This window comes from Sciurus carolinensis, chromosome 14 (assembly GCF_902686445.1).
Source record: "Sciurus carolinensis chromosome 14, mSciCar1.2, whole genome shotgun sequence".
In the NCBI taxonomy this organism is placed as follows: Eukaryota; Metazoa; Chordata; class Mammalia; order Rodentia; family Sciuridae; genus Sciurus; species Sciurus carolinensis.
The window spans coordinates 4,194,908-4,209,137 of NC_062226.1; the positions used below are offsets into that span (position 1 = coordinate 4,194,908).

Here is a 14,230-nt window from a genome sequence, read left to right on the forward strand (position 1 = left end):
ATAACTCTAGAGTTTGAGTTCTAAAGAGGAGAGAGACCCAGAATGTGAGTTTGCAGAGACATGTGATGATGGCTTGAGTTGAAAGCCAGTTGCTCTGTTTTGGGTTTTTTATCTGCTTGTCTCATGAAAGGCAAGGCAACCTTCGATACTGTGAGCCGAGCCAGTGCCGCAGGGACTCCTTTTCCTCAAACAACTGTTTTTATGTAATTTTTTTCTCAAGAAAACACCCTTAGAAACACAACCATCTCGTTATAACCAAAATACTTAGTATTTGTGAACATACTTTTGTCAAATCTTATTATTAGACTATTTTGTCTGAGAAAAGTTAAATTATTAGGAACGTTTTCTAGAATGATCCTTTCTGTATAGTTACTGGGCGGGGGGGAACTCAGATCTCCTTTGAGAAAAAGGCCTACCTCGGTCTCCATCTTTCCACCCTGGTAAAGAAAGGAGCAGGGTATTCTTTTTTAAGGTACAGTGGTTTGTGAGGTTGTTACATCATTACCACTCCTTTCATATTTGTAAAGCCACAAGTGTCAGTTTCTGTTCAGCGTATTCTAAATGTTCTTGTATTCAGGGAGTTTGATTTTTGTGTATAATTCTTTTCATCCTCTGAACCTGGTGGGATTGGGATTACTTCAGCCTTGATAACACTCTGGTGGACCACAGCATCCAGTTTGACTTTCAGCTATTACTTGGTATGAAAAGGTTAGCTCTTGCCATTTATAATTTTTAAATTTCCTAGATCCAAATGGATTATGAAAAACAAGAAAAAGAACCAAATGAGTCTTGAAGCAGATAAAACTTCATCAAGTACACAAGCCAGTGAATTATATACTACGTTGAGTGTATTTTTTAGGATTTCTTATCTAGCCAAGTTGCTCTGTGATGTCTCCAGAAGTTCAGCAGTCATTGATAGGCCATCATAACTGTGGAGTTGGTATAGAAGTTCATATTAGACCTATATCATTTCAAAATAAAACTGTCTGCCCTCCTCCTTCCAGGGTAGAAACTAGCTAGGATCTCTTTAGGCATTCTCAGGCACATCTCATGTTCTCTAAGATAAACAGTGATGCATTTTTCCTGGTCCAGTCTTTTTCTCTTTGTTGTACACACTAGGATGCTGTTGCAGTATAGTATACCAAATAACTTTACCCTTTTAAAAGTGTTCAGTTGAGTGATTTTAGTAAATCTGCAACATCAGACAACCATCACTATAGTCCAGCTTTAGACTATTCTGTGACTCTGTGATAATCCTTATGTCTTTTGCAGTCACTTGCCATTCCCACGACTAGCGCCAGGCAGACACTGATCTACTTTCTGTCTGTAGACTTGCCTTTTCTGGACATCTCAGACATAGCTAGGCAGTATGTTGGTCTCTTGTATCCAGTTCCTCTCGTTTACCCATGTTGTCTGTCTGTTAGTGTTTGATGATCTTTTTGCCAAATGAGATTCTGTTGTCGGTGTGTGAATGTCCTCTTGTTTATCCATTCACCAGTTGCTGACTTTTGGGTTGTTTCCAGGCTTTGATGATTGTGAATAGTGCTGGGAGCAAGTGATGCACTTTTGAGGATGATTCTATAATGTGATACTGTAGGGTACTCTAGCTGAGAATTGGGTGATAGAGACTGATCGTGACTGTGGTCCCAAGTCCTACCTTACCAGCAGATGCAGATTCAGTTCTTTTCCCATCCCCTGCCCATAATATTGTGAGTTTGAATTGGCTAACTCTGGTGCAGAAGCAGCTCACCATCAATAGTTTTTGATGTTAAGTTTTATCAGAGGAACTGTGACCAATTACAGATTTAAATACTCAAGGACTAAAATGGTATAGTTAGATAAAACTCTTCTTTAGATCCAAAACAATTTGTTTTCAGAAAATTGAAACATAAATGACTTATTTGTACTGGTAGTCTTCATTGTAAATTGGGATTTGGGAGGAGTCTTCTTTGTTTCTCTGAAGACTCTCAAGGGCACTTCTGAGTTTGGGGCTTCAGCAAGTCAGGAGATGGGAATAGACTTTTTTAGAAACTGTCAAGATGATCTGCTGGTTAGAAATCCCAAAGATGCCACAAATCCAGGTCCTTTGGGATTTGTGAGCCTGCTACCAGTGCTGTCTAGCAGTACTTTATTGCTTCTGCAGTGTACAGTGCAGTCACCACTGGTGGCTGTTGAGCACTCCCAGTGTGGCTAGTTCCTGAGAAGAGGAATTTTAATTTAAAAATTTTAACTAACATAAATGTGAATAGCCACATTCAGCTAACAGCTGCTGAATTGGGCAGGGCAGTGCCAGACAAGTTCATTAAGCTGCCACAGTTTACTTTTCAGGTTGTCCCTTGAGATTCTAAGTTCTAAGTTTATTGTTGCTAACTTTGGGAAATTGTGCTGTTTTGGCATGATCTTCCACAATGTTTTTGCTTTCTTAATTTGCTTTTTTTGCTATTTATAGGTGGCACAGGAATGGATCAGCTCTCCAAACAAAGAAAATTTCTTTCAGTTGCATTTACGAAAATTTCCAGCTGATTATAAGAAAACCTGGGAATTTGTGGGTAAGTTTTTTCTTATGCAACTTGGAGTGTATGATACAATAATTGGAAATTTCTGTGTAAGAAAAGATATCATTGTTTGAATTTTCTGGGACATATCTTTGCAACCTCTTACAACAAATATGTTATGTTCTAGTTAATGAGTGATAGGACAGTTATGAATATAAAATTCATGGGTTTCTCTTCCATACTTTAATTAGATACTGCAGGCTGAAGTATCAGTGGAAGCTGCAGTTGGGAGGGAGAGAGTAAGGAAATGCTGAAGGGGGCGTGACAGAGGCTGTCTGTAGATTCTGAGCAAGTATTCCTAGTATTCCTGGTATGTTCTTATATTCCTGGTTCATAATTGGTCTGATCCCATCTCGCTTTGATGTGTTAGTTATAAAAATACACTAAATGTTTAGAACTCCTTAAAATAAAACACATTATCATGTGCAAGGCTATTCCTTGCACCCAAAGTTCAATTGCTTACACCCAAATAAATAAATAAGTTGCATCAGTTTTCTTTTTATCCTCCCCCCATGCAAATCCCATCCTACTCCAAAGGTTCACTTAGTGAAAATGAGCACAAGTGACTATTTGGGGGGGAATGACAGTATATATTCCCTGTAGGCTATTTAGGAAATATCAACAAGCAATAAACATCACCCTGCACAGTTCCCATCATTGAGACATATTTCCATTAACATTTTGGTATTTCTCTTACTTGTAAACTTTATTCTTTTTCTTATTAAGAGTGTGTATGTTAAGTCATTGTACTTATGCTAGGCATATTTCATTAGTCATTCAGCAAATGCTGACTTTACTTTATTGACCTGATAGTAGACGGATCTAGTGCAGTATGTTTAACTGTGAAGAAAACACAGGAAGGTTATACACACACACACTTTTTTTTTTTTTTTTTTTTTAGAGGTGGGGTGTGTACCTTTTCCACTGAAGCTACATCCCCTGCCCTTTCTCTCTTTAAATTTTTTTTTTTTTAAAGTTGTAGTTGGACACAATACCTTTTTTTGGTAAAGTTGTAGTTGGAAACAATACCTTTATTTTATTTATTTGTTTTTATGTGGTGCTGAGGATCAAACCCAGTGCCTCACATATGCTAGGCAAGTGCTCTACCACTGAGCTACATACAACCCCAGTCCCTTTTTTTTTTAATTTTTTGAGACAGAGTTTCTTTAAGTTGCTGAGGCTGGTCTCGAACTTGCCAATCTTGCCTCAGTCTCCCAAGTAGCTGGGATTACAGACATGTGCCATTGTGCCCGAGGAAGCTCATATTTGACTTATTTTCATTTAACATATTGTAAGTACCTTCATTGTAATTAAATAATAGCAACAATATATTTAATAGTTACGGTTATTCCATTGTGAGCATATTCATTTAGCCAGTCATTCCTATTTAGACTTAAACCTTCTATATCGTTTTTCACTATTATAAGCACTAAATGAATCCCTTTGCTCCGACTGTATGCACATTTAAGCCTTCTGGTTCAGGCCGGGGTTGTGGCTCAGTGGTAAAGTGCTTGCCTATCATGTGTGAGGCACTGGGTTCAATTCTCAGCACCACATGTAAATTAAGTAAATAAAGGTCCATTGACAACTAAAAAAAATAAAAATAAATAAAAATTAAAAAGAGACTTGTGGTTCATGTTGTCTTGGCTATTGAAAGGAATCTCATTTTCACTTCCAACAGTAGGATGTAAGGGTGTACATTTTTCACATTTGCTACCTTAGACATTTTATGTGTGGAAAGTGTATATTCTTTAAGGTTGAACTTTTGTTCCCTAGCATTTACTTGGTTATTTGTGTTCTTGGGTATAGTTCTGCCTATTCATGTGCTCTTTTCCCTTTTTCTTTGTTAGGGGTATTGTTATTTTCTTAACTCGTATCTGTCATTGCAATTTTTTTTTTGGGGGGGGTTTCATTATTTTCTCCATTTTGTCTTGCTGTTTTGGAGGCATAGATTTTTTTTATTTTTATGTATTCAGAACTACCATATTTATTTCTTCATAGTTTTTAAAAATATATATAGGTACAATAACCACAAAGCATAAAACCATTTAGAAACAAGTCTCCCCCCCTCCCTGCCATAAACACCTGTTTTTTACCTCTCTGCAAATTGGTACTGACTCCTAGCAGTAGTTCAGCTTTCACAGGAATAATGTTACTGTTGGTGGGGAGGTCCTGAGGCACAGCCTGTTTTAGCAGCTAATCACTGGGGTTTTCCCCATTTTTTTGCCTCTAGTTTATCTAAATCTTTGTCTTAGTTCTGGAAATTGATTTCATTTTTTTCCCTTGCACTTGCAGGATAGAACTATGAAAACATTTATCATTTTGTGCCACCCAAAGCCCACCTTGGTGTTATGGTTTGGTATGAGGTGTCCTCAAAAAGCTCTCTTATGAGATGATGCAAGAAGGTTCAGAGGGGAAATGATTGGATTTTGAGTCTTTATCAGTGGATTAATCCCTAATGGGGTTAACCAAGTAGTAACTGGAGACAGGTGGGGTGTGGCTGGAGGAAGTGGTTAATTGGGGGGCGTGGCTATGGGGTATATAATTTATGTCTGGAGAGTGGAGTCTCTCTGCTTCCTAATCACCTTGATGGGAGCTGCTTCCCTCTGCCATCCTCTCCCACCATGATATTCAGCCTCACCTTGAGCCCTGAGGAATGGAGCTGGCCTTCAAAGGACCAAGACCTCTGAAACCATGAGCCCTAAATAAACTCTTCCTCCCTTGCAGCTGTGAGTCAGGTCATTTAGTCATAGCAGCAAAAAAGCAGACTAAAACACTTTGGAAATTTTGTGTCCTTTCTTTTCACACCCGGAGGGGGAAAAAAAAAAAAAAAAAAAAACTAAGGTTATTACCTGGGCTATACTTTTTCTCCCCTTATTCTAGCCAGCACAACCAAAAACAACTGGGGGACCCAGCTGTTTGCTCTCCTGGAGTTGGGTCTATCATTTTCAAATTCCTTGGGTAACTTATACCTCTCCTACACTAGATAATTTCATTACTTACTCAGGCACCAAACGAAAGTTTATCATACCCCACTTTCATCCTTCCTTTTCCCAAACACTGCTTTTAGCGAGTTAGGGTTGTTCTGGTGAATTCTACTTCTGACCCCAACACTGGTGAGAATGGAGAGTCCCCAACAACCCCTTCTACTGTGTTTGATGATTTACTAAGAAGAGTCATGGGACTCGCCGTATAATCATCTTCATGGCTATGATTTATAATCAGGAAAGAAAACAAAGCAACAGAAAAGGGAAGGGGCATGCTGGACTAAATCTAAAGGTAACCAGGATCCTGTGAGTCCTCTTCTAGTGGAGTCACAACGAATGTGCTGTGTTGTCTTAGAAACCTGTTGCAACAACACACAAGAGATGTTTCTACTAGAAAAGCTCATTAGAGACTTAAGCTCACCGTAGGTATAAACCAAATATACCAAAGTTCTAGTCTCCAGGAAAAACAGTGTTTCACTTAGACTGTTATTTTCACAAACAGGTTAGACACACTAAGCTATTTTTCCCAGGACTGTCCTGAAACCCAAGTTCCTTGGCACCAACCAAGGGCCAGCCTTGCAAGCAGGCCTTTCAAAGGAGAGCAGGTGCACTATGCTCTTCTTCTGCACAGCATGGATGAATAATGGCATTTTTGCTGAGTCTGCATCCAGAAGTGGATTATGGAATATGAGTGTGTGCCTAAGTCCAACTTCAGGCGATAAAGCCAAGCCTGTTGTACAAAATTAAATACCATCAGCAGTATATAAGAAGTGATAGTGTTCCATGTCTATGCCAGCACTTTGGTAGGGGTTGTTACAGTTTTAGCTGCTATGATGGATGTTACTGATGGGGGTTCCTTTTATTCACTTGTTTTTCCTGGCCTGCCCTTCCTTACTGCAAGGATGGGAAGTGAGTTGAGAGTGTGAGTGATCATTTGCTGGAATTTGGTATTTTTAAACTTATCATTTACAGAAAATTTGAAGTTTGGGCATTACTTATCTTCACATATTCTAGAGCATGACTTCTGCATCTTTTTTTTTTTTTTTTTTTCTCATTGCTATTAGTGATTCATAACGGGTTTTGCTCCCTAAAGGACATTTGGTGCAGGCAACATACAGAGATATTTTTGGTTATCAAAACTGGAGTCGAGGGCTGGGGAGATAGCTCAGTCGGTAGAGTGCTTTCCTTGTAAGCACAAGGCCCTGGGTTCGATCCCCAGCACCGCAAAAAAAAAAAAAAACTGGAGTCGAGGGTGGCAGTTGATACTGGCATAAATGCAAATTTAAGCAACATTGAGAAACACTCTCGTATATTGTTTTGGGAGGAAATATTATGAGAGGTTAACCTAGGAGGCTGCCATTGCTTTCGACTGCTTCCCTGGTATTTTTACATCACCTTCTGGAAGTCACTTTTACAGAAGTATAATTTACTTCCAAAAAATAGATTCTTTATTGAAGTGAAATTCACATAATTATAACCATTTTAGAGTGTTAATTCCGTGGCTTTTAGTATACTCAGTGTTGTCCCACCCTCACCTCTGTCTAGGTCCAGAGCATTTTCATCATGCAAAAGGAGACTGCACCCATAAGTAGCCCTTCCGGTCCCCTCCTGACGACCCTCAGGTGCTTCTGTCCCTGTGGATTTGCCTGTCGTGGCTGTGTCTCATAAGTGGAATCATTTGTGGGGGGAACCTCTTCTGTGTGGCTTTTTTTACTTAGCAAAACATTTTCAAGGCTCATTTGTGTTCACTCCCTTTAACAAAATATTTTAAGTTAAAAGATAATGCAAAATTGGTGATCCTAACCATTTTAAGTATTCAGCTTGGTGGTGTTAAGTATAACTTCTTTTATTTTCTTTTCTTTTTTTTTTAACCTGTGCTGGACATGGAACTCAGGTCCTCACACATGCTAGGCCAGTGGTCTACCACTGAGCTCTTCCCCGGCCCTTCATTCTTTTATGGCTAAATAATATTCCATTGTATGGATATGTGCCACAATTTGTTTATCTTTTCATTGGTGTGGACATTTGAACTATTATGAAAAACTCAGGCACAATTCAAAGTTTGACACATGTATACATTTAAGTATTCACCACCTAAGTTAAAATAACAGTCATCCTCAAAAATTTGTTTCTCTGTGGTCATTCTTCTCCTCTTTTCCTGTTCCTTTTAGTCACTGGCCTGTTTTCTGTCACCGTCAATTCACCTTCCCTAGAATTTTATATAAATGGAATTCTGTAATATGTTGTCTTTTGCGTCTTGCTACTCTTATTTAATGTTTTTAAGATTTTTTTCACATTGAATGTACCAATAGTTTGTTCCTTTTCACTGCCCCAGTATTCCATTGTTGTGTATTTATTACAGTGGTGTGTCCATTCACTAGTTTGATTGACCTTTGAGTTCTGTCCTATGTCTTTTTATGAATGACATGACTGTAAATGTATATGTAGAAATCTGTGTGGGATAGGGTTTATATTCTCTTGTAACTGTCTGGAAATGGGACTGTTAGGTAGTATAAGTGTGAAACTTCATAAGAAGCTGCTAAGTGTGTCCTTATACAGTGCCACCAGCAGTGCATGAGCTCTCCACCCCTCCATTACCTTGTCAGCACTGTCAGTGCTTTTAATTTTGGTGATTCCGATGAGTGTGTAGTATTATGTCGTCATGGCTTCAGTTTGCTTCAGGAATATTAATGACATTGCTGGATGTGGTGGTGCACACCTATAAACCCAATGGAGAGGCTGAGGCAGGAGGATCGCAAGTTTAAAGCCAGCCTAAGTGACTTAGCGAGGACCTAAACAGCGAGACCCCATTTCAGAATAAAACAGTAAAAAGAGCTGGGGATGTGACTCAGTGTTAAGCACCCCTGGGTTTAATTCCTGGTACCGAAAAAAAAAAAGAAAGAAAAAGAAAAAATTTTTAAAGTATTTTTTTTTTAGTTGTAGATGTATACAATCCTTTTATTTTATTTATTTTTATGTGGTGCTGAGGATTAAACCCAGTGCCTCAATGCTAGGCAAATGCTGTACCACTGAGCCACAACCCCAACCCCCCAAAGAAGAATATTAATGATGTTGAGTGATGTTTCTTAACTTAATGGCCATTCCTGAGTCCCCTTATATTTTTCTTCCATTTTTTTTTAATTGGCTGACTTGTCCTTTGATTTTTGAGTTGAAGAAATTCTTCATATATTCTAAAGATAAGTTATTCATCAGATGATATATTGAAAATATGTCTTCCTGATCTGTGGATTGTCTCAATTTTCCTAACAGTGTCTTTTGAAGAGCAAAAGTTTTAATATTGATGACACCCATTGTCACTTTTTTTCTTTGATGGCTCATGTTTTTGGTATCATGAGAAATGGTTCCCTAACTCAGGGTCACAACAGTTTTCTCCTAGATTTTATAGTTTTAACTTTCATGATTATGTTGGTACACAGTTGTTTAGTTTGTTTATTTTCAGTTATGTAATCCTATTTTTTTAGTGCATTTTAATTATACAGGATAATGGTTTTCATTGTGGCATAATATACTTTGACCGTATATACCTTGAATTTATTTTTGTACACGGTACAAGGCAAGGTTGGGAGGTTGTGTCCCCCCACCCCTTTTAAATCACATATTCAGTTTTAGTGATATTTGTTGAAAAGATTATCCTTCTCGGTCTTGTGTCAGAATCTCAGTTGACCTTGAGTGCAAGTATATTTCGGACACACTATTCTCTTTATCTTACACCAATACTGCACTCTTGATTACTATACCATTAAAAAAAGTATTGAAATCTAATTTCAGTAATTAACTTAAGCCCTCCAGCTCTGTTTTTTTTTTTTTTTTAAATTTTTTTATTCTAATTAGTTTTACATAACTAGAATGCATTTATATATTACTGGTGGGAATGCAAAATGGGGCAACCATTATGGAAAGCAGTATGGAAATTCCTCAGAAAACTTGAAATGGTATCACAATTTGACCCAGCTATCCTTTACTTTCCTCAGTTTATACCCAAAGGACTTAAAATCAGCATACTTCAGCGACACAGCTATATCATTGTTTATAGCAGCTCAGCTCACAATAGCTAAACTATGGAACCAACTGAGGTGCCATTCAACAGTTCTGCTGTTTTAAAAAAGAAGGATCTTTGCTGGTTGAGATGGTGCATGCCTTAATCACAGTGACACAGGAGACTGAAGCAAAAGGATCACAAGTTCAAGCCCAGCCTCATCATCAACTTAGCAAACCCTATCTCAAAATAAAAAAAACAAAATGGATTGGGGATGTAACTCAGTGGTAAAGTGCCCCTGGATTCAATCCCCAGTTTCACCCACACACAAAGCGTTTTTTTCATCACAGATTTTAGAATCAGTTTGAGAATTTGTATAAAAATGCTTGCTATTTTGACGGGTTGTTGTGAGTATACAGATTTACATGGTGAGAGATGACATTTTAACGGTATCAAGTCTATTTGTTTATTTTGCAGTACTGGGGATTGAACCCAGGGACATTTTACCACTGAGCTACATTCCCAGCCCTTTATTTTATTTTGAGATAGATTCTCACTAAGTGGCTGACACTGTGTTTGAACTTGGGGTCCTCCTACCTCATTCTCCTGAGTAGCAGGGATCACAGGCAAACACCATTGCCCCAGCCCACTATCAAATCTTTAATCTTCATATATCTCCCCATATTTTTAGACTATCTTTAGTTTCTCTCACTAGAGTTTTATATTTTTCAGGGTATAGTTCTTCACATATTTTATTGGAATTATCCCATATCTTTGGTTAGTGATTTAGTCTACCTAGTCCCATTACTTAGTTCTTTAGATCACTACGTTGTTGCTGGATTCAACAATTGATACTGAATTTTCTTCTTCCATTGCTTGCTCTGTTTTCTCAGTGTCATTTACTTGGCAAGTATTCTTCCTTGTTTAGGATACCCTTGATAGATTCAAGGTAAGTTCTTATATGTACTTATATCTGTTCCTGAATTTTCTTCTGAGGTTTTGAAAGTGGAGAACAAATGAGAGAATTTTTTTATATTAAATGCCAGAATAAACATCAAATAAATAAAATGTGTCAGTCACTTCTTACTATTATGATTTCACCTGTTTGGCTTTGTAGATGGTCCCTTCCTCTCTCCCTTTGCAGTGGGGATTGAATCCATAGTCTCAAACGTGCCAGGCAGTTGTTGTGTCACTGAGTGACATGCCAGTCTTTTTTATTTTTTGTTTTGACACAGAACCTCTGTAAGTTTCTCAGGCCGGCCTGAAGCTTGCAATTCTGCTGCCTCAGCTCCCGAGTAGCTGGGATTACATGTGTGCACCATCCTGCCCAACTATGATAACCATTTTTAAGAAATTTTTTAAAATATTATTAATCTTTTGAATTTCTTATTGGCTTAGATGACCATTTTAAACTATACAAAGTCTACTAGGGCTGTGAACTTTGGAACTTAATACGAGAATTTAATTTTCTTACTCTTATTTAAAATAATACTGTTCAAGTCATATGAATGCCAATTTCTTACTGTTTCATAGTTTATCTGGAAGAATGTGAACTGGCTAAACAGCTTCATCCAAAGGAAAATGATTTGGTGTTTTTAGTTCCTGAGAGAGTAAATGGAGAGAAAAAAGATACAGAGAGAAACTGCTTGCAAGATCCCCAGGAATATCACTGTGGTTATGTTCATAAATTTCGCCGCACTTCAGTTGGTAAGCAGATGATGAGGCATTGATGAGTCTTGTCAGAGAAAGCTCTTCTCCTTTCTAACTCCTACTTTACTAGTCCTGTTTTTGCTGCCTATTTTGCCAAAATAGGCACTTGCTATTGCCAGAGTTCCTTTTCAGTGCTTTCTAGACTCAAGACCCTATATTTATTGCTATAGCTTTGTGATTTAAAAGCTTTCTTTTTTTTAGTATACTCCTATTTTTGGTGTCTTTATCTGTCATTATGTTTGTTATTACAGAGACCATTTGTAACCATCTTTTTGTTGTATCTTAAATCACATTCCAGACTTTATATTTGACTAATTACTGATAAGAAGACTAAACAAAAAACTCATTGTAAGGTAGCTTGAGGAATCTGCAGTTTCCATCACTTTTGTGTATTTTATGAGAGGAACTTCTTTCCCAAAAGTAACACAGACTTGGATTTGAATTTAACAAATAACCTCCAATGTACCAGACAGTGTGCCTCATTCTTACTATGCACATTTATAAACTTCTCCAAAGCCCTGTAAGTCAGTATGAATTATTCCTTGTTCAGGAAACCATGGCTTCAGGGATGTTAAGTAACTATCCAAGATGGTTGTCAGTATCAAATGGTCAGTCCAGAATTGAAATTACCTCCCCCCACTACCCCCCGAATAAGATAGGGGTCTCACTTTGTTGCCCAAGGTGGTTTCGAACTGCTTGTTGGCCTCAAGTGATCCTCCTGCCTCTGCCTCCCAAGTAGCAGAGTCTACAAACATACTCCACCATGTCTGACTTGACACCTAGTTGTGCTTAACTTCACAGTCCACATTATTTTATTCCAAGCTGCCTTTTTAACACTTGCAACTTGAATATGAAGCAAAGAACATGATTTCTTAATTTCCCCTCCTTCTTCCATCATATCTTAAAAAGTAGCAATAAACCTTCTTTGACTATACAGTAGATATCCTATGTTTATTAGTGTGATCAGAGCTTAATTCTTTGTGTAGAATTTAGGCGAGTACCAGCAGGACAGGCAAATTCCAGTTACTTGGGAGGCTGAGGCAGAAGGATCTTAAGTTTGAGACCAGCTTCAGCAATTTAGTGAGGGTCTAAGCAACTTAGGAAGACCCTGTCTCAAAATTAAAAAAGATACGGAGATGTGACTCAGTGGTAAAATTCCCCTGGATTCAATTCTCAGTACCAAAAAAAAAAGTAACAACAGGGATGTAGGCTTTATTTTTCTGGGATGATCTTCCCTGAACTCCTCACAGGCAAAACTCTCTGGCTTCTCCATCTGGAGAAATGGTAGGCATTTCAAACCTACTAAGCCAACATAAACACCTGGTTCCTACTGGACATCTCTTCCTTTGGTCTGTCCCAAATCATTCTTCCATTCACTCAGGCCAAAGCCTCGAGCTCATCCATAGTCTTTTCTTCCTGTTATACTGTATTTAATTGATCAGCAGATCTCATTGACAGGTCCTCACTTCTACATTCTGGTCCAAAGTTTTACCTAGATTACTGCAATAGCCTTATAAGTGGTTTCTCAACTTTTCTTATTGCAGCTTATTCTTTGTAAGAGTGATTGATTGTAATATGTGAGGTAGGGCGTGTTATTTCTCCACAGTGTGGCTTTTTGCCTCACTCTGAATAGCATTCAATTGTTGCTGTGGTCTTTGGAGTTCTCTATTTTATGCTCTAGATCTCCTAGCTATTTTCTCCCTGCTTTTCCTTCTAGCCGTGCTAGCCTCCTCTCTAAAATACTCCTGACACAGCTCTGCCTGCTGGCCTCGGTTGATGACTCTCCTTCATTATCTCTCTTCCTCCCTGCTAACAGTGCGGCTTACTCCCTTGCATCTAGTCCATGCCCAGGACACACTCAACAGCCTATGCACGTCCATCCACATCCCTTTCTCGTTACCTTTTCTCCTTTTTTCTAGTCCTTATCACCACAAAATGTTTATTTGGCGGTATCTGCTCCCTTTTCTAGAAAATAAGTCTGGCAGAGAAGCACATTGTCTGGTTCTTAGGAAACATTTATTGAGTGAATTATTCAAATATTTACAAAAGTATTCTTACTTAATTCTGAGTTATCTTTTTAACTGTACAGCATTCTTCACTGGTAACTGAATTTGCTTTCTCTTCTTGATAATAGTTCGTAATGGGAAATCTGAGTGTTCCCTTTGCATCCAGACTCAAGATAACTTGCCAGCCAACTTAAATGACCTTGTGAAATGCATTGTAATCAGTTCTCTGGTAACTACACAAAGGAAATTGAAAGCCATGTCTCTGTTAAGTGGTCGGAATCAACTAGCCAGAGCTGTTCTGAATCCAAACCCCATGGACTTTTGTACCAAAGATTTACCAACTACGACGTCTGAGAGAATTGTGAGTGCTGATTGTATATCAGGGAAGGTCAGGCAGAGTCATGCTGGGATGTTGAAATGTCATGTTTGTAGCTACTGTGCACTCCTGGGTGTCTACAAGACATGTGCTCACTGTGGGTTTGCAGTGGTGTTTGGTGTTTGATTTTCTTCAGTATTGCAAAGTGTGTAATTTAGGCTGCTTCAGGACAATAAAGAGTTGGGACTATGCTGGAAGAGCATCATTAAATGTTAGGTCAGCATCCTTACTGAAAGTTTTAGTAGGTGATCAGAATTCAAGAGGAAGAGTCTCAGTTTTAGTGGAGTGAGCTTTCCATTTGAATGATTAATGGTATGTTGCAGGTGCATGCACACATATTTTCCACTGTAAGAGTTGTGTATAAACTCCAGAAAATTAACACAGATCCAAAAGGAGGCTAATAATTTTGAACTCCTTCTATGTGCTAGGGCTTTTATTTGCATTATTTCAGTCAGTTCTCACCTTTCAAGGAATCCTGGACTTCATTGATAAGTTGAGGCTCAGAGAAGTTAGTTTAGTGACCTAACTTGAAAGTAAAACTAAAATTTAGTCTCAGACCTCACCCTGAATCCATGTTTTTTACACAGTATCACATTATA

At 38.2% G+C, this 14,230-nt stretch overlaps 1 protein-coding gene across 6 annotated transcripts in view; it reads left to right on the plus strand.

Annotated features, from left to right (window-relative positions):
• Setx (senataxin) overlaps nucleotides 1–14,230 on the plus strand; it is a 77,455-nt gene that overhangs the window by 36,847 nt on the left and 26,378 nt on the right. For all 6 annotated transcript variants that reach the window (XM_047523975.1, XM_047523974.1, XM_047523976.1 and 3 more), the window contains 3 exons: nucleotides 2,450–2,549; nucleotides 11,073–11,246; nucleotides 13,384–13,616. In XM_047523975.1, coding sequence (XP_047379931.1) covers nucleotides 2,450–2,549; nucleotides 11,073–11,246; nucleotides 13,384–13,616 — 507 coding nt within the window. The remainder of the gene's footprint in view (nucleotides 1–2,449; nucleotides 2,550–11,072; nucleotides 11,247–13,383; nucleotides 13,617–14,230) is intronic.